General features: G+C 41.8%; 1 protein-coding gene across 3 annotated transcripts; it reads right to left on the bottom strand.

The window, feature by feature from the left end:
- Positions 1–140: 140 nt before the first annotated feature.
- On the bottom strand, positions 141–26,710 carry supt5h (SPT5 homolog, DSIF elongation factor subunit). Of its 3 annotated transcripts, XM_040130951.1 has the most exons (31): positions 26,235–26,710; positions 25,928–26,032; positions 25,570–25,726; positions 24,914–24,982; positions 22,345–22,350; positions 19,779–19,790; positions 19,600–19,669; positions 18,634–18,702; positions 18,066–18,131; positions 17,928–17,958; positions 17,765–17,833; positions 16,098–16,349; positions 15,179–15,268; positions 15,023–15,093; positions 14,143–14,248; positions 13,916–14,006; positions 13,060–13,196; positions 12,719–12,874; positions 11,676–11,822; positions 11,355–11,501; positions 10,166–10,291; positions 9,558–9,642; positions 8,579–8,686; positions 8,264–8,366; positions 7,289–7,416; positions 5,585–5,690; positions 5,323–5,481; positions 4,647–4,815; positions 3,523–3,720; positions 1,377–1,472; positions 141–458 (listed from the first exon to the last, which is right to left on the bottom strand). In XM_040130951.1, exons 2-31 carry the CDS (start codon positions 26,012–26,014, stop codon positions 318–320), a joined length of 3,252 nt encoding a protein of 1,083 aa, XP_039986885.1. In that variant the 5' UTR covers positions 26,015–26,032; positions 26,235–26,710; the 3' UTR covers positions 141–317. The 3 variants fall into 3 exon arrangements, with proteins under 3 accessions (XP_039986885.1, XP_039986886.1, XP_039986887.1); XM_040130952.1 differs by lacking the exon at positions 22,345–22,350 and having other exon boundaries at positions 26,235–26,709; XM_040130953.1 differs by lacking the exons at positions 19,779–19,790; positions 22,345–22,350 and having other exon boundaries at positions 26,235–26,708.
- Between the last annotated feature and the right edge of the window lie 1,153 nt (positions 26,711–27,863).

The following is a 27,863-nucleotide window of genomic DNA, read 5'->3' as shown; positions in this document are numbered from 1 at the left end:
AGAGACGTGTTTCTTGGTCAGACCGCGAAGTAACGGCAAAAACATTATTTCTCCTACAGCCTGAATGTAATCTACTGAATATCTCTGGATCTAATCTTCTGATGTGTGTGTGTGTGTGTGTGAGTGGGGGGTGAGGGGCTTAACAAAGTAAAAAAAGTAAAATTTCCAACATCTCTGCCCACGTTTGTGTGTCTGAGAATACAGCCAACAGCGTTCTCATTACAGTCTCGTGTATATTTCTGTCGTCCCACCTCACTGCGCGTGTCTGTCGCGTTTGAGATTCTGGGCATGTTTGTCTCCCTCGGTCTGTCCGTCTCTCAGTGCTCCAGGCGTCCCAGGAACCTCAGGTTGAGGATCTTCAGCTGGTCGTCCAGCTCCATGCGGACGATGCCATCGTCTCCGTCGATGCTCAACAGGATCCCCGTCGCCTCGCGGTCCTCTCCCAGAATCACCTTCACCTTCACAGACAGGAGCAGCGAACACAACTTTAACGCCACCTTTATAATGACAGTTTACACCGATCGGCCACAACATTAAACCCAGTTACCGGTTTTGATGCTGTGGCCGATCGGTGTGTGTTCCAGGTGACCACGCTAAAAAATAACACAAGCCTGCCGGTGTTCCACCGTCAGATTCTGTGCGACGATGACTTCACCTTCGGGTGACGTTAAGTGCATCGTGAGGCAAAACCGTGGCAATTTCCTCAGTTGATATTCACTGGATGATAAAGGGGAACTAAAAGTATTTTCGCTGTGTTGTTTTTACTTTTAGCTCCAACGGCTTCTGCGGCTGCAGCACGGCCCCCCAGCGAGGAGCAAACGCCGGTTTCGCTCGCAGCAAAAGGAAAAACGAGCGCGGGCAGGGTTAGTGAACGTCACAGAGCGGAGAGAAAGTATGTGGTCAAAGTCCCGCAACCCTTCAGCTCAGCGGAACGTCCACGGTTTAGGTTTGATAGCCAATTGCTGTAGTTTCTATCAGTGTCAGGCTTTTCTGGTAGTTGGCCCCTGAATCGCAACTGAAATGACCAACTGTGTTATTAACGTAATTTAAAAACTAATAATATGAGTCAGTGAAGATTTTGTCTCAACAGTCGGACACAGTTCATGCAGGTAACTGCATTTGCCACACTGTGATATGTTATGCACCAATATTTGGAAAATATTCTCTATACTGATTTCAATGTCCATAAAATTAAAAAGATAAAAAACACCGTAGATGGCATTAAACATTGAAAACATGTGAAAAGAGGAATAATACATTTAAAAAAAGGATTAACGTCAGGTTTAATTAATAGAGGATAAAACTATCCTGATGTCTGGCCTTAATTTGTGATTTTACAGCAGCTCAGTGGGAAACTGCTGGTGAGCAACAGTTACCTTGTTGTTCTTGGTGGGAGTGATGGGCTCCAGGTGATCGCTGCTGATGCTGACCACCTTCTCTGACTCCTGCATGAACACTGAACACATCCCTCCCTGCCAACACACACACACACACACAAAGAGAACACAGGGAAAAAAAAAAAAAAAAGCGTTAGACTGTATAAGGCAATATTCATTTTTCAACAAACACATCATATAAACATTTTAATAAGGAATCGCGGGTGTCACAGAACGTAACGATGATGATGAGCTCAAAAACACTGTGAAAAAACATAACAGCCAGAAAAGGATCCTCCTAGAGCTGCGATGATTGCTCAATTAATGGATTAGTCGGTCAACAGAGAGTTCATCTGCGCCTGTTTTGATAACTGATCAATCGCTTCAGATCATTTTCAGGTGAAAATGCTAAACACTTATTTGGTTTCAGCTTCTTGGACGAGAGGATTTGCTGCTTTTCATGGTCTTAGATAACAGTAAATTCTATATCTGTGGGTTTTGTATACATATATATGTGTGCGTGTGTGTATATGTGTGTGTGTGTGTGTGTGTGCGTGTGTATACATATGCGTTATTATATCGACTGATAATTGACAAATACTTTTTTTCTGTTGGAGAAAAAAAAAAAAAAAAAAAAAAGACTGACCTCTTAACTCTGATCTATTAATAATATTTCCGATCAGCTGCTTTTATATGCCGGCGATGCCTTAGTAGCCATTACTGTTCAATAAGGTTTTACCGTCTAGTCCCACAGGCCCGTACACTTTTAAAAATGTCCCCCCCCGTATTTAAATTTAATCTTGAGTTATGATCCCTGGACTCTAACTCCTGAGCCGCGCCTCAACATTTCAAAATCATCGTCTGAGTTATACTCTTAAAACAGCAGCCAGACCTGCAATATCAATCTCCAAAAATCATTTCTTGGGGGATGTAAATGCTTATCAGTCCGAGTGCAAAAGGTTATTTTGTTTTGCTGAACCTTTCAGCAACACAAATGGAGCCATATTTTAGTTTCTCTCACTTATCCAATCTCATTTCACATGAAAGCACACTGGATTTATCTGTTAACTATTATTTAAATGATAAAACTGATAATAATAATGTCTGTTTTCAAAAATACTGTCCTTGGGAACAGCCTACAGACCTCTGGAACTGCAGTTTTCAGTGGAACTGCTTATGGTCCTTGTAAAATCCTTGTAAAACTTGGACTTAAGGTGAACTGAATTGAATAAAACTACTTTCCAGACACACGAAACACCACACACACACACACATCTCCCATGGTAGAAGTGACGGCTGTGAAAAAAACAAAACCAAAATGAATTGATTTCCATAAGCCTATTCCCTGCTCCCATGGCCGTAGTTTTTAAATACATCATTAGTAGAGGCGAGTAGTAGAGGTCAACAGAAAATTCATCTGCATCTACTTTGATGGGCGACTGAGACTGATAATTAAGCCAAAACACCAGACTCTCTCTTTTCACACCTTCTCCACCTTTGTATCACAGTAAAGACATGTGAAGACGTCTCCTCGGACTCCGGGAAACTGATGGATGTCTTGCAACATTTTCGGACATTTTACAAACCGAAGGATCAATCAACAAAATAACCAGCGCATTACCTGATTGTACAGATGATTTTTAAAACCCAAAACACTTTCAGCACCACAGCCCAACTGGTACTGGATTTTTGAGGCCGATACCAGTAACGATATGAAAGCCTTTTAAAAACTCGACTTGCTTTGGTAATATCAGCCAATATGCCAATATGCTTTTAAACATCGACACAAAAACTTGATGGACATCACTTCAACCATCACTTATCATAAATTTTGTAGAGGCTAAGGTGGTGTCATTATATGCTTTACTTTAAACGTAATAGATGTTCAGTTTACTGGCCATTGGATTTTGTAATGCAGATGTCCAGATCAACTCTGAAACACCAGAAGAAGAGCGGAAGATTTCCGCCTCCTCTCGGGGCAGGAAACGCAAAGAACTGAGTCTGAAAATGACAAGAAACTTTGCTGTTGCCAATTCCCAAGCCAGCTCTTCAAACGGATAAGTAGCCGGCCCTGTCTAAACACTGATCTGATGATGCCAGAAATGTTATACGGTTGTGCGAATCTGCACGCGGGTGTGTTTGTTACCGTGATGCTCCTGATGACCCCGGTCTGTCCCATCAGGTCCATAAAGGAGTCCTTCACTCGGACCAGGATGTCGGTGGTCACCCAGTCGCTGCTGCCCTGCTCTATATTGGAGCCCGGGGTGTGAGGGTTGTAGCCTCCAGGAGAGGGTGCTCCGGGCGTCATGGGACTGTAGCCCACAGGACTGGGGCTAGGACTGGCCTGTGGAGACAGCAGGAGTAACTACTGGCGAAAGCGACGGTGGAAGCTAAAGGAAGAGGAGATTTTGGGGTTTCTCCACTGAGGTCTCTCTTCATTTACAACCTATGGTGGTATTTTACCATTTAACCGCTTCTGGGCAAACATGAATTCAGAATCGACTTTTTAGAATTTTTTTTACTGCATTGCGATGAAATACTCGGACTCGTCATGTATTAAATTCACTGGAAGAGACAAAAACAGACGGTCCCACATCTGTTTCTTTCGTATATGATGGAATTGAAATTTCAGAAAATTTTATGTAACACCGGATATGTTGCTATGGCATTTTAAAGTTACACACGATACTACGATTGAAGATTTGATCCACAACATAAATAACATAAAAATATGAAAGGAAAGAAATGACAGTGTCCGGTCCGGTGGTGTTTCTGTGGTTGTGTGCGATGCTTCAACTTGTTTACCAGAGAACATGAACAAAGATATGTGGTGAGCTGGACAGTTTGGTGTCAGTGGTGTCAGTGGTATCAGCGCTCCCTGGGTGGTCAAGCTATGTAATGGAGAAGTTGTTGACCACAAAACGTGTCTGTGATATTCCTCTACTGACATTTATTTTTAATCAGCTGACATACATAAGTACAGTATAGAGCAAAACGCAAAAACAAGATAATATTATTGTTGGCTAATATATTGGCCGAGCTCTAACTGCAGTAAAATTCATCGCCCAGCCCGGCTCTGTATCTGAATATACGGAAACAATGTAAATGAAACACAAACAAACTCCAAATGAACTTACATATTTCCTTATGCTTGAAAAAAGTAAGAGCTCATGGACGAGTGGGAACTTTAGTCAAACATTCAGACATTTTCTAGAGCGCTTTTTCCTCAGATTATTCGCATCAGGCGTGAAACACACAACCACCTCCTACCTGATAAGCCATGGGGGAAGGCGTCGGATGGTAGCTGGCTGGAGAGTGCATGTTCTGAGAGCCGACCGGTGAGGGCACCACCTGGTGGTAGCTCTGAGGACTGGGACTGGGCTGATAGGAGCCCTGAGGGGACAGGGCCGCATAAGGAGAATACTGCTCTGTGTTGTACCTGCGCAAGCGCACACACACACACACACACACACACACACACACACACACACACACACACACACAGAAATATAGACGGGTCAGACTGTGTGACTCCTAAAATCCCGAGACAGTCATATAACATTTCATTACTGCAGATTTTTTTCAGCTTGCTCCTTCTTGTGATAAATCGAACCTACTGGTTTGTAAAGTTCGAACAGGGAAACGCTGCGCGGGACTGAGGTTGAAGGCCATTCCAAATATCTATCCATCTATTTAAAACCAGAATCTAAACAGCTGAGAAAGAGGCCCCAAATTTATACATTTACGCTGCCAGAAGGTGATGTGTTTGACAGACTCCTAATATGTTGGAATTTAAGCATTTTTTTAATACCAAAAACATTCTGTTCCATCCACTGTTTGACTGCCTTAAAAATCCCACTGAGACCAGACTGCTCTTTGAGCGATCCGACACAACACCCAGAAATATCCTGGTGAGCTGTCCGTGTGGGTGTGTTTTCGTACTCACATAGCAGGCGTGCCAGGTGTCTGAGGGTTGTACTGAGGGTTGACCTGTGGAGAGGGGACCTCTGGGTAACCCGGGGTCTGGGGGTTGGGGGTTCCCCCATATCCCTGAGGGGACGGCGAGGGCTCGTCATCGTAGCCGAAATCGTACTCTTCCTCATTTCTGGAGAGAAGAGGTGAAATTTTAAAAATATATTTCATAGAATTGAAAGGAAGTAAAACTGAAGAGTCTTATTTGAAATAAACACACATTATTATCGTGTTACCTGGAAGGTGTGTTGGGGTTGTTGGGGTCCCAGGCTCCGCTCTGACCCGGCGTCCTGCTCCCATCATGCAGCGGGGTCTGAGAGCCGTAATGAGGCGTACGGCTTCCTGTTAGGAGGCAAAAGATGGAGTGATGAGCGATGAGAAGCAGTCACACACAACCACACAGTCACACGGTGGACAATATTTAAGCTCCTACTTTTCTTTATATTATTTTTTAAACGTTTTAAAGATAGAAAGATTTATGTCAAGGAGTCCTTGTTATATAAAAAAAATTTTCTGAAAAATTATTTTACTCACAATAAGTTTAACAATCAACAGATAAATCATTTATGAAAATAACCGTCAGCTGATTTTACAGGAAGGCTGACGAGCGGCATTCACGTCACATCGGACCCATTTTCGGTTCATTATAAGTCCAATTACTTAGAAAGCTTCTGTGATGATAACATTTGTTTCTAACTTTAAGAAACTTTATCTGAAAGATTTTATACAAACAGCAGTATCGTTTCCCCCATATTAAAGTGAAACTTAAATTGTTCATGTAGATTTTGAAAAGATACTGAATACATAAAAGTTCAAATTAACAAGACCAGGTCAAAACCTAGTATGTGGCTGGACTCGCCCTTCATCTGTTTGCTTCACTCCTACTCTCTGTACTCACATATACAGTAACTTAATCCAGCTGAATTCCCAGTAAAGCTGTTCTCATTTACATCTCGCTCTGTTTCTGTTTTCAGGCAACGGAACAAGTATGAATTTGTAACTGAAACGTGGCTCATTAACAAAGATGTTAACCAGCAGTCACTTCCAAGACATTTCCAAGCTGCTGCTCTGCTGCTAAAATCCTGATTTTATAACCACGACGTCGTCTGACAGAATCACCAGACACATGAGTTAAAGACGACGGCTGAGCTGGGATTTCAGGTGTATTTACCTGTAAAATGATCAGTCAGAGTGAAAGTTAGAAGCTCATTCACGTCTGTCAGCTGCCGTGTGGTCAGTTGAATGAGACGCATAGAGGGGTGTGTATCTGTGGAGGCGGAGCCCGACCTCGCGCTCGCGGGGCAACACTGGCGACTCTCTTCTACAGGAAGTGGCTGAGGTTTGACGAAAAAGCTGCTAGATTTTGTCTCTAGGTGCTTTTGCGAAGAAAAGTCGCTAAAGGGATTTGAAAAGTCAGTAAATCTGTCGATAAAAGCGCTAAGTTGACAACACCGCCTGTAAAGGTCCCCTGATGACGCAATAGAAACTGTTTGCTTCAATTCATTTTGAAAGGTCCAATGGTTTAATTTGACCAAGGGTCTAACTTCATCACTCAGTCAGTCAGCGACAGACGTTCACGTTTATGGGGTCGGTACCACTGTTGCAGTCCAGCCAAAAATATAGGGCTAACAGCCATAATAGCCCGGCTGATTAACTTTTTCCTGCTCCAAACTATGGTTATTATGTTGGCCTTTAGAAATCCGCTATCGGTACACCTTTGTTTCGGAGACGTTGCATTATACTGCAATGAGTTTGTAATTTAACACACGTAACAAAAGAAAAATGAAAAATGAAGAGAAGAATAAACAGACAAAAACATGGATATCTAACAGAAAACCCCAAATCCAAAATAAAAAAAACTGTCTAAAAACGCACACAGCATACATGACGGTTACGGAATGTGATAATAACCTGTCAGATACACACTGACGGCGTCTTACCATCATGCAGCGGCGTCTGAGAGCCGTACATAGGCGTTCTGGAGCCGGTAACATACATGGGTGTCTGTGAGCCATACATTGGAGTCCGTCCATGGGTGGAGGTCATTCCACTGTGTCTCTTAGCTCCCCTGGAGGGGGGGGGGAAATCAATGTAATGTTAGACACTCATGATCATAGACTGGGTAATAGCAGAGAGACTGGCAACAATCAGAAAAAACGTGATGAAGAGATTAGAGCTGAATGTATCATTACGATTTGGTTCCAATGAAAGTCAGTACACAATGTACGTGGTTATTGACTGTCTCTAATCGAGATAAAGAAATCTAGAGGCAGCAAGGGGGAAAGAAATAGATTTTTGAACCAGCAGTAGGCGTTATACTTTTATAATTACATTTAAATTACACATGTTTAAATTCTATATACACATACATACACACATACGTATATGTATAAGACTGAAAACCTAAGACTGGACAAGCTAGATATATTGCCAGACATATTAGTTTTACATTTAAACACAACCCTGAAATTATGTAATACTCATGATAAATGTGTAAGTGATTCCTGCCAAAGACAGTAAAAAGCTTAGAGTCAGAATCTAAACTGTGTGTGTGTCTACTTCATCTCTTTGAATATATATGTCATCATGTACTAGTTTGAACGGTAACAAATCAAGCAGCCAAATATTTAGAAATAACTGAAAAGTAAGTCCCAGCATTCAGCAGCTGAAGCGGGATAATATGTGAAATAGCATCACAGAATCCTTGTGCTGTCCTCATTTCAAAGTGAAGCGGCTCTGTGAAGTTGATCTGACCAATGACAGCGTTCCATATTTACTATGGCGTGCATCCCCCATTTAAGACCTAGTATGCGATTGATTGTTTTTTTTTGTTTTGTTTTTTTAAAATCAGCCCTTTACTAACAAAACTGTGAAGATGAGATAAAGAAACAGCAGACGTGTTTGCGAGGACGTACATGGTAGTTAAGCGCTGTCTGTCTACAGAGATGGTCTGACAGGTGGAGTGCAGCTCAACTCTGGCTGTAGATTCTGTCGCATCCTTCACCACACCGATATACCCTGGGAAATGGAGACAAATTCCTAAGTACGGTTTCTTTTAAAAACAGCTCTGAAGAGACCACAGGTTGAACCTTTGGAATTCCAAATTTACCCTGATTTTGTCATTTCGAGAAAGCACTTCATTACAGTCACACGGGGTTTTTGTCACTCTCCTAAATCGGACACGTGACACCGTGACGACATGTTCCTGAAGCGGGTTTCCTCAGTCCTACCTTTGTAAGGACCCTGGGAGATGCGGACTGTCTGACCAATAAGCTCGTTGTCTCTTCGTCCTCGGCCCCGCCCCATTCCTCCTCCACCTCCTCCTCTCTGCTGAGCACCTGGAGGACCACAGTCACACCTACATCAAACACTGTTAACCCAAGGACAACATTTGATCTATGTCCTCTCGTGTGCCAGGTGTCTGGGGTTTGCCAACAAGAACCGTACTACAAGCCAGAAACCTAAGACTATTTAAAAAATTAATTGATAAAATGCAGCTGTTCTCTCTCCCTGCCTACAAGCGTTTAAAAACTGTACCAGCTGTTTCTGTTTCTACTTGTGGGAGATGACACTGGCATGTCTATATCTACAGGTCTGAACTGCCCCTGCTGTTACTTTACTTTCCTGTTGACAGGTTGACAGCTTTATAACTGGTCTGATCATTTTTTGCACAGCTCCCACGAGCATTTGCAGACTGATAAACATTATTGAGTTATGAGCCTATTCCATGAGCTATTTAAGTTCATGCTCCCACGCATATGTAATATTATTAATATTAATATTAATACCACCTGTACTGCTCCAACTAACTATCGCCCTGAAACAGAGGCCCTTTATTTCTTCTACAAAGAGACATCTGATATAAATCATCAATGAGTCAGTTCATCAACATTTTCCAGTTTAATAGCTTCCATTTATGTCGGACAAAAAAATGCAGTAAAAAAAACTTTTTTTTTGGCTGTAACCCAAATAATATAAATTTAACTGTGGGCCAAAATCCAGCTGGAGCTGAGACATGCAGAGTAAATGAAAAAGCCAAGGAAGCGGGGAATTGAGCTACAGTTGAGCTACGTCTGTCGTCGTATGGCCTCAATCAGCCATGCCACCGGGAATGACAACATCCAGAAACACTTTACAACAGAGCAGCAGGGCAAATTGTTGCCCTTGTTTTTCCCCTTGTGCTGATGTGCGTTTGTTTTCAACACTCACCTCCTCCGCCGTGGTGCATGGGGCTACTGATGCGAGGGCTCATTGGAGCAAACCCTCCCACAGTGAAGTTGGTCACGTCTCTGGGCTGAAAGTGCAAACACCGCACATTTACAAACTTAAGACTGAATGATCAATATTAAGCTTCATATCAGATTGCAGACAGAAACTCGGCATTTTGCGGGTTAATGGCTCAGTAAATGCTTACCGTGTAGGGCCGAGACACACCAAGAAAAATAAGTTGTGCTAACAAAGGCTGCCCCTGCTGCAGATACAACACATCGGGGCTCTAAAGACATCTATATCTGCAGATGCTTAGTCGGTGAGTATGTGAGGACCCCGGGGGGTTACAACTTTCTTAATGGTTGAACGCACGTGCTTACTACCAGACATATTAGTTTTACATTTAAACACAACCTGAAATTATGTAATACTCGTGATAAATGTGTAAGTGATTCCTGCCAAAGACAGTAAAAAGCCTAGAGTCAGAATCAAAACTGTGTGTGTGTCTACTGCATCTCTTTGAATGTGTGTCATCATGCACTAGTGTGAAACCACTTAGGCCAATAGGGGTCCACAGTAACAAATCAAGCAGCCAGTGAGGTGCTGACCTTGGATCCACCAGCTAACACCAGGTGTCTGGTCTTGCAGACGAACATGCCTCCATTCTCCACCAGCTTCTTGCAGTGGAGGAAGGCAAAGCCTCTGAACAGGTGTCGAATCTCACCTTCGCGGCCCTGCGGGAGAAACACGCACGAGCAGAAAGTATAACAACAAGTTGCTGTGTGCAGGATGGCCTCCCTGCCTGTTCTGTGTTTCTTCTGTGGAGTTGCTTGTGCACATTCTGAGAAATGAATAGTACATGTAAGCATGAGCTGGGGCAGTATGGGCGTGAAGTCTGAACTAAAGAAAATCATTTTCAACGAAAACGGACACAAAGCTTGATGGCGCGGCCTCCATCCCAACAATAGCATCCTCGAGTGTCACCGTGTTTAGTTTTGTTTACGTTAGGGCGACATTCTTGTCATTCGGGGATGATTTGGCCCTGATCTTTTTTTTTTTAATCATCCGGTTACGCACAATGTACAGAATGATTCTCACGTGTCATCGAATATGTGCTGATAAAAACAAAGATCGTGAGCCTTAGTGTGCATGTACACATATTAAAAGATCACAAGATTATAATTTAAAGAGCATAACTGCTTGCAAACTAGAGCGTATGAATTTTTTGCGGGTGTTTCTGTCTGGACACCCATGGACACCACTGTCCATTTTGTCACATTAATCTCGTAACTCCAAAAACCCATGACAGCTGTTCCTGGTCTCTCTCTCTCTCTCTCCTACTCCCACTGGCCCCCTTCTTTCTCCTCTCTCCCCCATTTCTCTCCTCTCAACCAAACTGGAGGAGGTAGAGGGCCGCCCACCCTGAGTCCCGCTCTGTTGGCGGTGTCTTCCAGTTAAAAAGGAATTTTTCTTCTCCACTGTGGCCAAGTGCTTGCTCATGGTGGGAACCGTAGGGTTTATCTCTTATAACATCAAAAAGTCTTGACCTTACTCTGAAAAGTCCCTTGAACAGGGTGTGATGGCGCTATATAAATATATAATTGAATTTAATTAAAATGGAACTGAATCAATGATAATGAAAACCACAAAAACAACTGATTAAAATAACTAGACTCTTAACATTCAAATAAACTTATCAAGTTTCCTAAGTGCACACTGAGGTGAACCCAGGGTGACACAAATATTTAAACTTCAGATATAACACAGCAGGAACGGAAGAAAGAGCTCTGTCCTTACGGAGTGCGGCCCATCGATGACCTTCACGATATCCTTGACATGGATGTTGTTCTGCTCCGAGTCCAGCGCCACAGCAAAGCGATTGTCCTTCCTGCGGTTCACCGCCTGGTGACGCACCGTCAGCACCTTCCCGTGCATGTTCAACACCTGAGAGACAAAGAAGTTGTGGAATTGTTATGAATTAGTTCGTTACCTAATGTTCGCAATGCTTCCATTGTTTGTTCATCTTTATGTCTGCTGAACTGAGCAAAAACTTGGTTCATGTTTGCTGTGTGGATACCGCAGACATGCTTTCATTTCCATCCCGGTGCTGACTATTACCTGGAATGTCTCTCTCTCCAGTCGGACGATGACTCCGACGGTCTGTGGGTCCAGCTGAACAAGCTCCCCCCACTCATGCTGCCCTCCTGCATCTACGCCAGACGCTGTCTCTGAGCAAAGCTGCAGATCTCTGGGCAATACCTTCAACTGCGCGCGCACACACACGCACACACACACACACACAAAGTAGTGAATAAATCAGAGACATTATGTTCATATTTCGTCATGTTTCTAAGACAGTATACTGTGGGAAATTGACTTTTCATTACGATTCAATCAGTGATCAGATCCACCCTCTCGTGAGTTGCGTCAGTGCTGTGAGAATTCTAATAAATAATTTTTTAAGTCAAGTTGGGGGGTTTTCCATGCAGAGGATTTTTAAAAACCTCTCCTATAAACTGAAACACTTTCAAGCAAATTGTTGCTTGAAAGTGTTATAGCGGTTTTAGCCTCTATAGACATTTCGATTCTCATCCAACACCCAGTGCCATCAGGGAGGCGTTTCATTCCTAAATTCATTCTGCAACGGGACAATGAGTCCAAACACACAGCCAGAGTAATAAAGAACTATCATCGGAGACCAGAAGAAGAAGTCCTGCAACAGATGGTCTGGCCCCTCGGTGTCTGGGGTCACATGAAGAGACAGAAGACACTGAGACGGCCTAAATCCACAGGAGAACTGTGTACCACTGAGAGTGTTTGTAAGACCCTGCGGCAGTCTCCCGATCCTATTATGTCAGCCGAGCACATTAGAATTTCAATTTCTGAATATCTGTTTTTTTGTCTGGATGTTTCTGTTCATATGAAGACGATTTTTTTCCCCCGGTGGTGACCAACAGTTAGGTTTTTTTCTACCACAGGAACTTACTTCACATAAAGTCAACTTCTAAGAGCTTTGGTTCTAGGTTCTGTCCTGTGATTTTACTGTGTTTTACAGACCAGAACATCATTTAAAAGGTGACAGGACAAATGATGTCATTTTTGTGTTTACGTATAACAACTTTTAACAACAGTATCATTATATGAATGGACAGCGCTGGTACCTCGTGCATGGTGAGGTCGGAGAAGAGGATGACAAAGTTCTCCTCCACTCTGACGATGAGGCCGGTGTCTCCCTCATATCGCCCAGCGATCACCTTCACGTGGTCACCCATCCGGAAATATTTTCTTAACTCATGAGCTGGGAACTCCAGGGGGTCCTATGCACAACAACAACAACAACAACAACAAAAACACACACACAAAGGATAATATGAAAGAAAGTTAGTTATGAATGGGATAGGCTTTGGTGGTTTTGTAGACTTTGTTTACTCTGAGGTCTTCTAACACGGTGAAACTCTTGAGTGTGTGAGTTGTGTGTCATACAGTGAATGTGTGCGTGTACCTTCAGGTCTTCGTGTTTGGGCATGATGGTGATCTTGTTGCCATCCACACTAAGGATTTTTCCCTGCAGGTTGATCAACTCTCCCTCACACACCTCCACGTTGTCACCGGCCTGCAGGTTGTGTTCACGCTCCTTACCTGTGCGCGCGCACACACACACACACACACACACTTTTTTTTTAACTAGCAAATAGTTTACTGGCATCATAAATGTGACCTTTAACCTTTCTGATAAAGCTGATTATCTCATGCTTCAGATTAGATTTTATCTTAATTGTGGAATGAAATAAGCCCTGGACGATATAATTCAATTGAAGAAATAAAAATATGCTCATGAATGTAAAAAAAATATATATATATAATTTTTTTTTGTATACATTGGATGCATCTAAGTCGTCATACAAAAGCTCAACTATAATAAACACAAAATGAAAACAGCTAAATAAATAAAAGGATGAGAAAAAGACAAAACATGACCATTTCACATCATGTAAACTCTGTAAATAGGTGCAGTGTGTCAGCAGTCAAATCATGTCCTCGGTTAAAAAATTATCGTTTTCATTAATTCAGCAATTGAAACTAAAACCACAGTTTTAAACCCAAAACTGAATTAGATTTTTATTAAATTCAACTTTTACCCTAATTTCAAACTGCTTTCTCAGTTTGCATTTATCTTTAGGCTAAATAGGAACAACTAGAAGGCTCAGCCTCCACTACTACTGCCTGCCAATGACATTCTGATATCTATGGTTCCAACACATTCTCTGCAGGCACTTAACTCATCTATGCTTCACCTTGACCTAAACATTTTTGAGCCTAAACTTAAACGGCGCACACAGAAAACAGAGACAGCGTACCTGACTCTGTGACCACCTCCAGGTCGATTCCTTCAGGCTGGTCTTCAAACTTCTCCAGCTCTGACAGAGTGGGCTTCACTCCGTCTGTGATCTGTCAGAGATAAACCAAAAAAAACAGCTGCTGACGGAATTTTCTACAAAAAGGCATCAGAACAACAACACAGGAGATAGGTGGGATCCAAATGAAGAAGAGCAGTGTCTTCCATAAAGTGAAACCTCCTCCTCACCACAGCAGACATGGCAAAGCTCTTAAACAGGAATCCTTTGCGGCTGTAACGGTTCCCCTCAAAGATCATGAAGTCTCCATCATGGCTGACCTCCCCGCCCAGGGACCTGTCAATCAAATCATCATCATGCGTCAGGTACATACGGAGCTGCGGCCTCTAGTCTTCATGCACTTTTGGTTTTGACATTCCAGACTTCTTTGAAACACAGAGCAAAATATCTCAGGAATAGTTTTTTGGGGGGCTTTTTCTTTTTTACAAAGACCAGCCTAAATGATACCGTGCACCTGAACCTAGTTTGGAAAGGGTGCAGGACTTGGTCTTTCTATAGGTACATACTGTATGTTTGTTTGTGGTCTTCTCATATTGACTCATCCACACATCCTCTAAGGTAACTGATACCAAATCTTTACCAGAAATACATCAAACTTGTTTTTTTTTTGTTGATGTTCAACTCAACTGAATAAATTTAAATATGCTCATGAATGTTAAAAAAAAAAAAAAAAAAGATTTTGTATACATTGGATGATTTAAGTCTTTATACAAGAGCTCAACTATATTAAACACAAAATAAAAAACAGCTAAATAAATAAAAGGATGAGAAAAAGACAAAACATGACCATTTCACATCATGTAAACTCTGTAAATAGGTGCAGTGTGTCAGCAGTCGAATCATGTCCTCGGTTAAAAATGAACATTTTCATTAATTTACCAATTGAAACTAAAACCACAGTTTTTAGTCACAGTGGCCTAGGTTCTGCAACTGATGATTTTATAGATGAACTACAACACTCAGTATTGTCAGGGTTCTTCACCGTTTTATTTTGATGACTTGTGTGTGTGAATTTGTATTCCCTTTATAGACCCCGGTGTGTGTATGTACCTGATCTTTTCAGCATCAAACAGCCTCTGAGCAGGTCTCTTGAACTTCTTCCTCTTGGCGAACCAGTCTTTCTACAGGTCACACAGAGGTGAAGGTCAACTATTAACCACACGGCACCAAGTGGATAAAAAGCGAGTTAACGGGTGTTCGTCCTACCAGACTCATCTTGGCTTTGATACGGTCCAGGTCTATTCGAGGGATCATCTTCAGGGAGATGGTGTTTTGACTCGGCTCCACATAGTCCACCTGGAGAGTGAAGAAAACAACGCACACAGGCATCAAAACAGAGCTGATCTCTTTCACTACCAATTAATCCGTTAAGTGTAAAGGTTCACTTTCGACCTTGAAAACATTGTGTGACCAATTAACCGTTAGTCAAGTCAAATTACTAGCTTTGTCCAGGGCCTGCAACACTGTCTCAGGTTGTTCAAAAGTACTGGAGACTAAGTTTGTTCAGTGAGTAGGTGGACCTTGAGTTCAGATTATTTTGTCTAGTCCTAACTCAAATTAATTATTTTTCAGTTATTCAATTACTTATCAAGTCTCTCAAGGTCCCACAATCTGAGGTGATGCCTTCAGATGTCTTGTTTTAACCGGCCAGCAGTCCAAAACCCAAAGAGATTCAGTTGACAATGATATAAAACGGAGTAAAGCAGCAGATACTCACAGTGAAGAAGCAGCAACCAGACATTGAAATTTCCCCTGATAAATTATTTAAACTACTACTTGACTTATTAATCAATTAACCAACTAATCACACATTCCTAAAATACAGTATATTGATAAATTTGGTATATCGATTTGTTATATTGTTGTTGTTTATAAAAGCAGGCAGCATGTCAAACCAATAAATTTAAATCTTTAAACCCATTTAGGAGATGCTCTGTGGGAACTGTCAATTTCTTAAAATATTCCTATAGATTTCCTGTTTTTTAAAAAGAGGGAAAAGACAAACGTTTCTCATATTTTTTGCTGCAGAGCATTAATCTCACATATGAATGTTTTATAACTGCTGATGTAGTGCTTTGGCATTTTTGCTTCCATTTCTGTTCACTGGTTGAGACATCGCTGGTACCTGAGCAATGTCGTCCTTGTACAAGCCTCTCTTCAGTCTGACCCAGGACTTGGGCTTCAGGTTTGTGACCTCTTTGACGACCTTGAGGACGTCCGTCATCTCTTTGATGGGGACCATCTGCTGGTTCCAGAAGCCCATCCTCAGGTTGCCGATGCCCTCGATGGCCGCCTTGACGTGCGTCTGCTTGTACGACTCCACGTAGATGTAGCCTTTAACGTGATCCGGGGCGACCACAGACTTGATCTGCAGCGGCTGTGGGATGGAGGGGGATGGTACGGTTACAACAGTGTTGGTGCACAGATTTAAAAAAAGCAGGGGAGGTTAAAATTTCCAAGACTCCCACACTTTTCATACTTTATCAAATTTATTCCATTTGGGTCCAGGACAGTATCAAAGCTATCTGATATGAAATGGTGATACATGGTGATTACAATTAATTATCTCTATGCCAAAGTAATTAAGATTCCACAAAAAACGTGAACCTAAGCAGAAGTGTAACCATAGAAACCACTGAAGCCGTTCTCAATCTTGGTCCATTAAATTTCAGAGGATTTCTTAAACCAATCGCTTAGTTGATTTAACTGAACATTTTCAGTAATTTCTGAAATCAGTAACTGAAATCAGTGATTTCGTCTCTCTGTGGATGAGGGAAGTCATGCAAGGACTTCTGATTTAAGAAAATAAAAGCACGTTTAAGGAAATTTTTGTTATTCCAGAGGTTTAACTACCACTTAACGGAACAGCTGACTGACTGATGCCACATTCACATCGTATTGTAAAGACAATAAATACAAGGAGATATTAGGGCCGGACAAACACACCAGGTATCAACTGAAATTTTTAAAATGCAGGCACCAACAAAAGGGAAATTTGCAATGAATCAAATTCCTGCCTTACAGGTGATCTTGGGCCTTAAGGACACTTAAGGGTCTGGAGCCCCTGAGCAGTTGCCAACTTTGCCCACTTGGTAATCCAGACTTCAACGATATGGGGAATTTGTGACAACTATAGTATCTCCCACTTGGCAGATAACTACAGAAACGTCCACAAACTGGCGCTAATATGACTGCAAAGCAACTGTCTCTGGTAGTTGACCGTTAAAAACTATTCTGTACTCAGTTCAGCTGATTAAGCAGGAGCTCTGTAGCCCACACAGTTTGTTTACATCTGGTTTAACTTGTTTACGAAAATAACGAGGGTTAGCGCAAGAAACAACTTTTCAGTGTTTTCCTGAAAAATTGTCAATGGGGGAGGTGAGAGTTGCCAAGTCAAACCCTTCCCCCTGACAACACACACACAAAAACATCATATATTACTGATCCAAGTCCATAACCTACTAACTTCAACTCAGTGAGATGAGGGTTTACACATCTGCCTTTGCAATCTAATTTAGCCCCATGGTTAGTTTTCCCTGCGGCCTGAAATCATATGTATTTTTAAATGAAATCCTTTCTACTGATGTTAGCGGAGGCACTCTTTATTTTCTGTGAGGCGGGAAACCTCTGCTATAAAACGCCGACAGAAACCCTGCATAAATCGACTACACAGAGTAGGTTGAAATGAAGCTTCTCAGTCAGAAATAACAAAACTCAGGGTTCATCGTCACTGGCCAATAAAAGCAGAGTATTCAAGCGGGTCATGTAATAAAATGTAGAGCAGTTTCTTACTGTGTCGGTGAACTGGTAGGCAATGAACTTTCTCATCAATGCGATGGCTGTCGCCCTCTCCTCTCCAATCTGATGAGACAGGACATGTCAGAAAAACTGTGTGTATGTGTGCGTTTGTTTTTCTGTATATTTGCGTGAAAACACAGTAATAAAAAATACACACCTTGCACTTCACCGTCCACAGATTTGGATCCCTGATGACAACAAAGACATATTAACATTAAAGCATCTTAATAATCTGCAGCTCATCATGATCTCTGCAGGTGTCTCAATGCTGATTGGTGGATGCGTGTTTACATACTTGACCCCAGGAAGTAGCTGCTGCTGGGTGATGTCGTCAGACAGCTCCTCTGACCCTCCAGAGTAACTGCACACCACAGAAGAAGGGAAAACCAGACAGTTTTTGATCTCTCACTGACTCTTTAGCTTTTAGAGATGAAACTTCCTGGCCAAGTCCTTCAGCTGTTTTTGTCATGAAAAAGCTCCAAAAAATTTTCCATATTGTCAGACAACATCCAAGGTTCATTCTGCGGCGGTGTGTTATATCAAATATGAATTGTAGATATCTTTTCAACCACTTTATACATTTCTCTGCAATTCAGTCTGACATATTTACAGCCCCCAGAAACTGGAATTTGAGCTGGAAATTAAAACTGTGTGGGTTTGAATAAATTCTTTCTAAGCCAACATGGAAGTAATTTTGGAGATTTGAATCAGCTTCCACTTAACAGTCGATTGCGCCTGAATCCGGGAAATCCTAGAAAAAATTTAGTTAGTTAATTTAATTTAATGAATCACTGTGTACAACGACACATCGGTTCCAAAACACGAGACCCAATCAGATTTAGTTGATAGTAGTTGACACTCACTGCTCGCCTGCTGAAGACTTGGCATACTTCCTCATGTAGTATTCCCCTAGTGCCTCCTCTCTGGAGTCTCTGTAACACACACAAACACACACACACACACACATACGCGCGGTCAGCCAAGAACACACAGCATTAATATCCCAAGGAAGTGTGTTTACGAGCTGTAGAATCTGCCAAAAAACTAATCTTGTGCCTGGGTGAAAATTAACAATTGCTAACTGTAGTGTGTTGCAGAAAAAGCTGTTTTTGTGGCTTTTTGTCCTCAACGGCATTTTCACTGCAGAAATACAAATGATCTTGTCACCAGAAGCTTCTACGCCCTTGCTGCTTTGTCAGGGGAGAGTCTGCAGAACTTCAACACTCCAGTCGAAAATCCCAGACACAACAATTAACTAGTGTTAGGAGGAGGAAAGAGAGGACCTCTGAGACAGAGTTATCAGTGGTAAAGCTGGCATCTTGCCTCTGCATCATCCAGTACAAATGTGAAATTTTTATTCCTCTCGTAAGAGATTTCCTGTATGATCTCAAACTTGAGCAATTTTAGGAATAAACAAGAGAAACTACTTTTGTTTAATAGCACTTAAGTCCTTCTACTTATTGTAGTGGCAACCAGTGCTTTCCGTTCGTGGGAATAAGCTGTACACAAGTTCTTGCAGCCTCGAAGCTTGTGTTTGAGCAATCCGTGACATTCAGAGCCGACAACTCCACCCCTGGCATTTCTGTATCATGACAAAGTCTTATCCCTGGAGCAAGGTCTTTGCAAGGGACAGGAAGTTAACTTAGATCCTGCTTTCTACAAATGGACTGCATTTTTATTCCCTTTAAGTTCCTAAAAAAGGTCCTGAAAAGATTTCTGTACTGGAAAGGGCTGCAGTATAAGTTCCTTGACTTTCAGTTTCTGTTTGGTTAAGAAGTCTTATTGACTGGTGGTGTGTGAAGGTAACATATGTTGAAGACATCTGTTACCTCCAGAGGTTCTGCAGCCTTCTGGACCCAGAGTGATCCTCGTCCAAAACCACGTGGTCCATATTAGACACTGAGCGGGAGAGAACAGGGTGGTAGTAATATGAATGTTTAATATTAGCAACATTAATTCAAATTAAAAATTGAATGATTGTGACTGTTACAGGAAAAAACAGACTTACCCTCAGCCTCCTCTGCTCAGGGCCACCCAGTGAAAGAAAGAAGAGAGGAAGAAGAAAGTAAAGGAGTGGGGGAAGAGGAAATACAGACAACGGAGAGAGGCAATGAGGAGAAAAAGGAAATAAAAGATCACGGAAAAGGGAGAGAAGAGAAGAGAAAAATGGAGAAGAGGAGGGAGCGGGAGGAGGAAGGTAGGATCGAAGCATCCAAGAGCAGAGGAACAGGAATAATTGCAGAATAATAGCAGAAAAGAGGTAAAGGATAAGAGTGAAAGATACGATGCGTGGATGCGGTGAGAAAGAAAGCAAAGAGCGGGGGTGGGAAAAGTAAGAGACAAAAGTAAAAGAAGAGAAGAAAGATGAGAATTAAAGAGTAGCAGCAGGACAGATGTAAAGGAGGGAGAGGAGGGTGAGGAGGTGAAGACAGAAGCCAACAGACATTGTCATCAGGGCAGAGCACACAGGAGCAGAGTCAGGCAGCAGCAACACAAAGCATGATGGGAGAAAAAAACAACAGAAAAAACAAACAGATTAATGGTGACTGTACAGCACAGAGAAGCATGAGGCCAGTGAGGGGTTCAATGTGGTTCCAGGAGACAGTATAGTAGAAACTAAACGCCACGACGCTACACTCACAGCGAGTTTCTGTAAAAGGGACCGTGCGATGGATTTGCAGGTTTAAACCTGTCATCTCAACTGTATAGGCTTTGCTTTACTGACACTCTTCAAAGTTTGGTCCAGATCTACGTTGAAGGGGAGGTTCTGATTTTTTACAGCTGATCTTTATTGCCAACTGTCCGTACGACCTGTACATTGATGGTGTCCTGGGCTGCAATAATTGGTTTTCTCCAGACTTGTTCAGTCAGTGTTCAGGTCTCAGGCCTCCTGCGCTCTTTCCCATACCATCTCTAGCCGCCGTCATTAACCCTTTCGAAAGCATTGCCCTGCACGCACTGCTGGTCTCTTATCCTTGTGGGGGCTGCCGTTGCGCTCCAACTCTGTGGTGGGTGCTGGAGACAAATCTACTACGAGCTCATTTAATGTTAAGCATAGCGGAGCTGCAGCAATTTAGCAATTTAGCAATTAATCAATTAGACCCCTGACAAAGAATTAATCTGCAACTATTTTGATAATCGAATAATCGCCTCAGTCATTTTTTAAGCAAAGATTCTCTCTTCCTGCTTCTCATGACGGTAAACTGAACATCTTTGGGTTTTTGACTGTTGGTCGGACCAAACAACACATTTAAAGAAGACAGCTCCGAAAATGCAACAGGCATGTTTCACTATTTTCTGGTATTTTATAGGGACTTCATCGATCAATGGAGAAAATAATTGCCATTTAATTGATAATGAAAATAAACCTAGGTGCAGCTCTAAAAGAAGATGTCGTTTGCAGTAACTGGAATAAAAATTGTAAAAGTGGTGTGGTAACTTACAAATTGCACAGCTGTAGGTCTCATAAACACGTTGCCTTAACTGGAATGAATTTTATTTTTGTTTTTCCATCTTTACTCATGACCAGAGGCAAAGAGGTGCATGAAGCATTATGTTAACAAAGCTGCCAAGATGACACGCAGCTAAACTAAACAACTAATCATGTGATATTTTCGAACAATCTCAGGTAATGGTGTATTTGTCAAATTTCAGTGATGATGGATTTGGGGACCAGTGGAAAAAAAAAAACCTATTAAAAAAAAGGGAAATTTCAACAACTAGTTGCACCAGCGAGCCTTCGCACACTGCAGAGCTCAAAGCTGAGACACGGCACTCGCTTCTTGTTTCTACTATACATCCACCTTAAGTGAGGCTATGCATTACCATGCGCCACATGAAAAGCTTCAACCACATCCGTTAGTCACAAATAAAAATAGAAACATGACAGTCTTCTACCAGGTAGCAGGGTCAGGCAAATGATCACACTTGGTTCTCTGAAGCTGGAACTACTTACCACAAATCCAGATTAATACAGAGTGGCTACAACTCTTCTGCTTAACATCAAAACCTCTGGATGCAGAACTAGTCTTGACACGTGAATGTGTTTTTGAGTTACAGCCAAAAATATCTTTTCATTCATGTGGCTGGATTTTCTCCAGGCCAAACAACTCAACATCATACGGATTTCTTTTTCTTCCATATTCCTTTTAATCCAACGAAGAAAATGCTAAAATCTCAGTTTGAATGGTCCAGATAATAGTTAAAACTGTGCTGTGTGGCATTTCAACTTCAATTAGCAGATTATTTTAGAGACATCAGTACGACTATAAATAAGTTAAAAGTTAATGTTTTTAATCACCAATGAACCGTAAAAACGGACAATAACCATTCGTACTGTCTAGTGAGCTGGTGCTGTTCAAGAAGCCAATAATGGATTTGCCCTCTGTGCTTCCTCCCGTTAAGCTACACACTCACAAATACAGCTCTGCTGAGATGAGGTGGGGTTAATACATTCTGGGACATGGATTTTATCAAATGGATGAAACTGATATTCCATTTGCTTCAGATACACATGGATATAAATGAAAAAAAAAAAAAAAATCAGAGCAGGAGGGTATCTGGAGTAGAATTACCGTTAACTGAAGAGGACATGCATGACAGAGAGGAAGACCAATAAGACAGAGAGAGTTCAGTCAGACAACACTGATGTCCAGAATACATCGCTAACTGAAGCTGCAAAGGGTTTTACACATCTGATCAGGTTAATATTTCAACACTACACTCTGCACTGATGTCTGAACACTCTGCAGGGCAAAAAAAAATTCAGTGACATTTAAGACATGTTCAGTGCCCCTATACAAAGAAAAAAAACCTTCCATTTTATGTAGTGAAATAAAACTGTAAACCAAACACTGAATTTTATAATTAGATCGATGAATAACCTGTATTTAATGTGGATTGGTCTCATCTGGCAGAGATGATGATCCCGATCCACGTGATAAGATCAGGATCAATAGCAATCCGGAAGATAAGCGCATTCTACTAACTGTTGCCCTACCGACAGAGGATTATGACGCCCATATCATTGCTGTAAACAAACTAAAAAATGACGTCAGTGTTTCCAAAACATATCTTTGCAATTTCTCTACTTCATTTCTTGTCATTTGTCAGCTGACATTTAGTAAACAAGATACTGATATATGGGATAATATCAGACAGTATATCCATCAGTCTCAACTACTAACTATTTAAGTTTGTTTTTACTAATGCCTGAAAAAAGCTGGAGAAGTGTTCGGAATTTTTGAACGACTTGTCTTAGATCGCGTTGGACTTATCCTTTCCTGAAACTCAAGACATTTTAAGGCTTTTATAGGCCTGAAATGAAAATGATAACGTGGGGTAAAACGTGTGTTTGTTGCATCCAGTGGTCATTTTTGTTCTAGATGAAGCGCCTCAATTGAACGTGCACTGAACAGGCTTTTATTGCAGCAGACATATGAACTTATTACATTTACAATGGCTTCTACAGATTCAGTTGTTCCAGTTCCAGGGCTCTGATACTGTGACTAACTGACTCAACTAACTCGGAAGGCGCCATTATACAATGTTATAAATTCAACCTGTTGCTTTGAGAAGTCAAAATGTCTGCTGTGTACACTTTTTGTGAAAACAAATTCTAAAAAGGTCTTTGAAAGTTTATCTCAATATTTTTAACTCATTCTAATCAGCAGACATAAAACAACAAGAAACCCTTTCGTAATGATGTGGAACAATAAAATGCAGGATAAAGTTTACCATTTTTTCCCCCAATATGGACTACCCCTCTAATTAATAATCAAAATTTATGTCTGTTTTTTTTCTCATATATAGACTTATTTGGGCAGTTTGCCAAAAGAGATTTGCTTCCAAACAAAAATACCTTCTGTTAATTCTTTTACTGTTTTTCTTTAAAAAAAAGTTCAGACGAATTGAAACAAATTCGCCCAAAAGTTGCATTCATGTGTAATAACACAGTCTGACCTCTAAAATGAGATGAGATTTTGAATGTAATGTTGTTTTGCTGCCAAGGCAAAGGCCAGAGGTCAGACAAAGACCCATCTGATAAGAAATGACAAATCTCGCACCAATACTTTCCCACACAGACTCTTCACATCAGGACTGTGTGGCAGCAGCTACAAATAAGCAGAAAACAAATTCACTTGCCTGTTGACATCTAATCAATGGGCCAATCTGACTTTAAACAGTTTGGACACGCAGGCTGAACTTTAAGGACTGTACCAGTGTTTTTCACGTTTTAGACCAGTAACTACAAATCATGTGGACTACGGCTAAGTATTTGCAAAAGAATGCTTCAGTTGTTACGTTTGAAAATGTGCTCCCCTTGCAGGCAACTTCAGATCACTTTGGTTCTTCTACTTACAGAGGTTAGAAATCCGCTCACTATGTTTAATCAATCGCAGTCACGTCTGATTTTACTGCTGTTAAAGCTGTGTTATCTTTATGTTGTGGTGAAGGTTTAATTGCACATTGATTTAATGAGTCTGAATCTCGGGCTCAAGCAAAGATAACGTTTTGCGGATTTATTTAAAAAGGCCGGCAAAATGTCCGCTCTAAACACGGAGAGATATGTACCCTAAAATGCGTACTAGTTTCCTCCAGTGGATTTTAATGTAGATGAACTAAGTAAATGAACTGAAACCATTGGCTGTTTGAAAGATGAAACGACACATTTAGCAACGCCGGAGCATGCTTTGTAAAATGGGCAACAGTACTGTGTTGTTTGTGTGATTTGTACTAAATGGGCCTTAACATGCAAGAACCTTGGTCTTTTAATTAGACCCAGACTCTGATGGCAGAGTGCTTACGTCTGCTGCATTAAACATGTAATTGCAATTTTTCTATCCAATATTGCAGTAACCTTTTAAATTGCCACAATATTCTACAAATTAAATTACAGGTCTGTACATATGGTCAGCATCGTTTTAAAACAGGATCTATTTGTACCACAACCTCATCCGAAACAAGAGAGTTTGGTTGGGTTTGGCGATTTGTTTTTTTAGTTGGTTTGGATTTGTCGGATTTCCCAGACCCCCAAAGCTCCCTTTACTTGGCTGTGTGTCTCAGCACAGTGGAAAAAGACAATCAACAACACCCGAAGAACAAAATGACAAAGCTGATCTCTCAACAGTATGAGTTTCTCACCTTTCTCCAAAATATCTTCAGCTCCTTCCTCCCACTGATCCTCCTCATCCTCGTACTCATCATCCACATCTAGACAGAGAGGAGAGAAACAGAAGGACAGACGCATTAAGCTCCTTTCGTCCCTGAAAGGCAAATGGGGTGTCTTGGGGAACAGGCAAGGGAGCTGAGGACAGAGACAGGAAGAAGAAAGAGGACAGAGGTGAGGGAGCTGAGGACAGAGACAGGTAGAAGAAAGAGGACAGAGGTGAGGGAGCTGAGGACAGAGACAGGTAGAAGAAAGAGGACAGAGGTGAGGGAGCTGAGGACAGAGACAGGTAGAAGAAAGAGGACAGAGGTGAGGAGGGAGGACAGAGATATAAGAGAGAGGACAGAGGTGAGCGGGACGAGAGAGACAGAAGGGAGAGGGAGGACAGAGACATAAGAGAGAGGGAGGACAGAGGTAAGGGAGTGAAGATCAGAGGTGAGGAGGGACGAGAGAGACATAAGGGAGAGGGAGGACAGAGGTGAGGGAGCTGAGGACAAAAACAGGAAGAACAAAGAGGACAGAGGTGAGGAGGGAGGACAGAGTCATAAGAGAGAGGACAGAGGTGAGGAGGGACGAGAGAGACAGAAGGGAGAGGGAGGACAGAGGTGAGAAGATATTCATCTGTTCATACCGGCTTCATCCAGGATGAACCCTCCGTGTCTCGGCTTCTTCCTGGGACGGTCATCATCGTCCTCCTCCTCCTCTTCATCATATTCTTCCTCATCCTCCAGGTCCTCCCCCTCTTCCTCGGCTACCTTATCGCTGCCCACAGGGCTGCCTGTCTCCTCCTGGAGACGGAGAGAGAGAGATGGCTTACGGGATCAAACTAAAAATAAAGTCTCCAGCATGCCCCGTGTCCTCTCGGGGATATCATCCGTATATTTGTCCACTTGTAGCAGTTTAACCCGCTTTATAACCCTCCTCACTGAATCCCGGTGTTTACGTGAATCCGCTGAGCGGTTAGCACACCTTGCTAGCAGTTAGCATACCTCATTTTCCTCCACCTCCTCGGCCTCTCCGTCGCTGCTGCGTTCACTCTGGTTGTCGGAGAAGTCGCTGTCCTCGCTGTCAGACATCTCGTAGCCCTGAGCAGACTGCAGCAGCGCAAATAAAACAATACCACTTCACTGGAGTTTGAATTAAACGCAGCCTGAGCAGCTAACGTTAAGCTAACAGCCCCGGGACATCCGGCCTAGCAAAGCATGCTAATGTAGTTAGCATGGATGTAACGTTCCACATATCTCCAAAACAGCTGTAATCAAATGTTCGCCGACGAGCTCAGCGGCTGTTACTTACCTGCCTTAAACTCCCGCGGCGGTGTATGACTTGTTATATGATAAATTAATGTAAATATCAGCTTATTTTTGGTTAGCCCAATGCCTCTCACGTAGTCTCGGGGATCCGCGAGATTTCGGAAAGCTGCGCAAATCTCTCGGAGATTTTGGACGGTGGTGGGTTAAGAGAGTGAGAGGTCTCACTCCGCCTCGGTTTTTCAAAATGACAGACCAGTAACGGTAGCTCATACTGGTTTGCAGTACCCAGCAAAAGGGTTTGGGCTGTAAAAAGAACGCGAGGATGCTTTCAAAAATAAAACCGCGAATAGTTTTTATTCATCAACGAACTCCATCCAAAGTGCAGTAAACGTGAAAAACCTGAATCAGATCAGTATCTGACCCCCGCCTTTAAACCAGCACCAGTTCAACCTTGGTGCACCTGCTCACAGTTTGGCAGGTAGGTTTTTCCAGCATCTTGGAGAACCTGCCACGGTTCCTCTGTGGATTCAGTCTGTCTCAGAGTGTCTTCTGTCCCTTCATGTGATCCCAGACTGACTCCATGATGCTGAGATCAGCACAGAGATATCTATGGGGAAAAAAAGGAAGAGAGGGGGGGGGGGTATTTATACAGCTGTTAGGAATTTTAAAAATTATCACCAGCTGTGACATCTTCGTGGTTTCCAGTCAGATGTTGTATACAAAGGATACAAAACATTTATCGAGTTAAGGGACTGAGGCATCTCTCTCACATATGGAGGAGCCCCGGCGGTGGGACAGGCCTTCTCTTCCTGCTGTAGCTTGTTTAGATCACATCCTATCGTAAGTAATAGTAACAAACAGCTAGTAACTAACAGCGAGTACCTACATTTATTGAAACGCCATTTTGTGCTTTTTTTCTTTCTTTTTTTTTTTAAGTTTTCCTCTTAAAAGGAGGAAAGAGGAGAATGACAGCACTCACTCTTACAATTGTACATAAAAAAAACAAACCAATGAATAAAACTAAACATGTTTACGAAAACCGCTGCACATGCTACTATTATTAAAATACATATTATTGAGCATCATGTGTTCATGGTCTCAGATAGTCAGTTGTTGTCCTAACCAGAAACATTTCAACAGGAACACACAAGCACCACACCATATGATACAGGAAGTAAATTAGTTACAAAATTGATACAGAAAAAATAAATTATACAATACGTATACAGTATAAGACATTTTTATGTTTTTTCAAAATATATATCTATATTTTCAATATAATGACATCTGTTTACATGAGACATTTTTTCAAAAAATTAAAGAAAATCTCTGAGAAAAAATGCTGCAAAGTGAGAAAAACACAACCAAATATAGAAATGCTTCTTTATGTGTTTGGTTGTGTTTCCTGTGTTTGGTTGTGTTTTCTCTGTGTGTTTGTATTTCCTGTGTTTGGTTGTGTGTCCTGTGTTTGGTTGTTTTCTCTGTTTGGTTATGTTTCCTGTGTTTGGTTGTGTGTTTCCTGTGTTTGGTTGCGTGTCCTGTGTTTGGTTGCGTTTCCTGTGTGTGTTTGTGTTTCCTATGTGTGTTTGTGTTTCCTGTGTTTGGTTGCGTGTCCTGTGTTTGGTTGTTTTCTCTGTTTGGTTATGTTTCCTGTGTTTGGTTGCGTTTCCTG

This window comes from Xiphias gladius, chromosome 7 (genome assembly GCF_016859285.1).
Source record: "Xiphias gladius isolate SHS-SW01 ecotype Sanya breed wild chromosome 7, ASM1685928v1, whole genome shotgun sequence".
Classification (NCBI taxonomy): Eukaryota; Metazoa; Chordata; class Actinopteri; order Istiophoriformes; family Xiphiidae; genus Xiphias; species Xiphias gladius.
Note: the sequence above shows the minus strand (reverse complement) of the source record. Positions and strands in the feature narration are given on the sequence as shown.

What these genes read in the sequence shown, in the direction of transcription:
- supt5h (XM_040130951.1), bottom strand. Translation starts at nt 26,014, where the DNA reads ATGTCTGACAGCGAGGACAGCGACTTCTCCGACAACCAGAGTGAACGC. An exon ending in AGGAGGTGGAGGAAAATGAG is followed by an intron (nt 25,727 to 25,927) that starts GTATGCTAACTG and finishes CTCCGTCTCCAG; the next exon opens with GAGGAGACAGGCAGCCCTGT. An exon ending in CTTCCCCCATGGCTTATCAG is followed by an intron (nt 3,721 to 4,646) that starts GTAGGAGGTGGT and finishes CTGTCTCCACAG; the next exon opens with GCCAGTCCTAGCCCCAGTCC.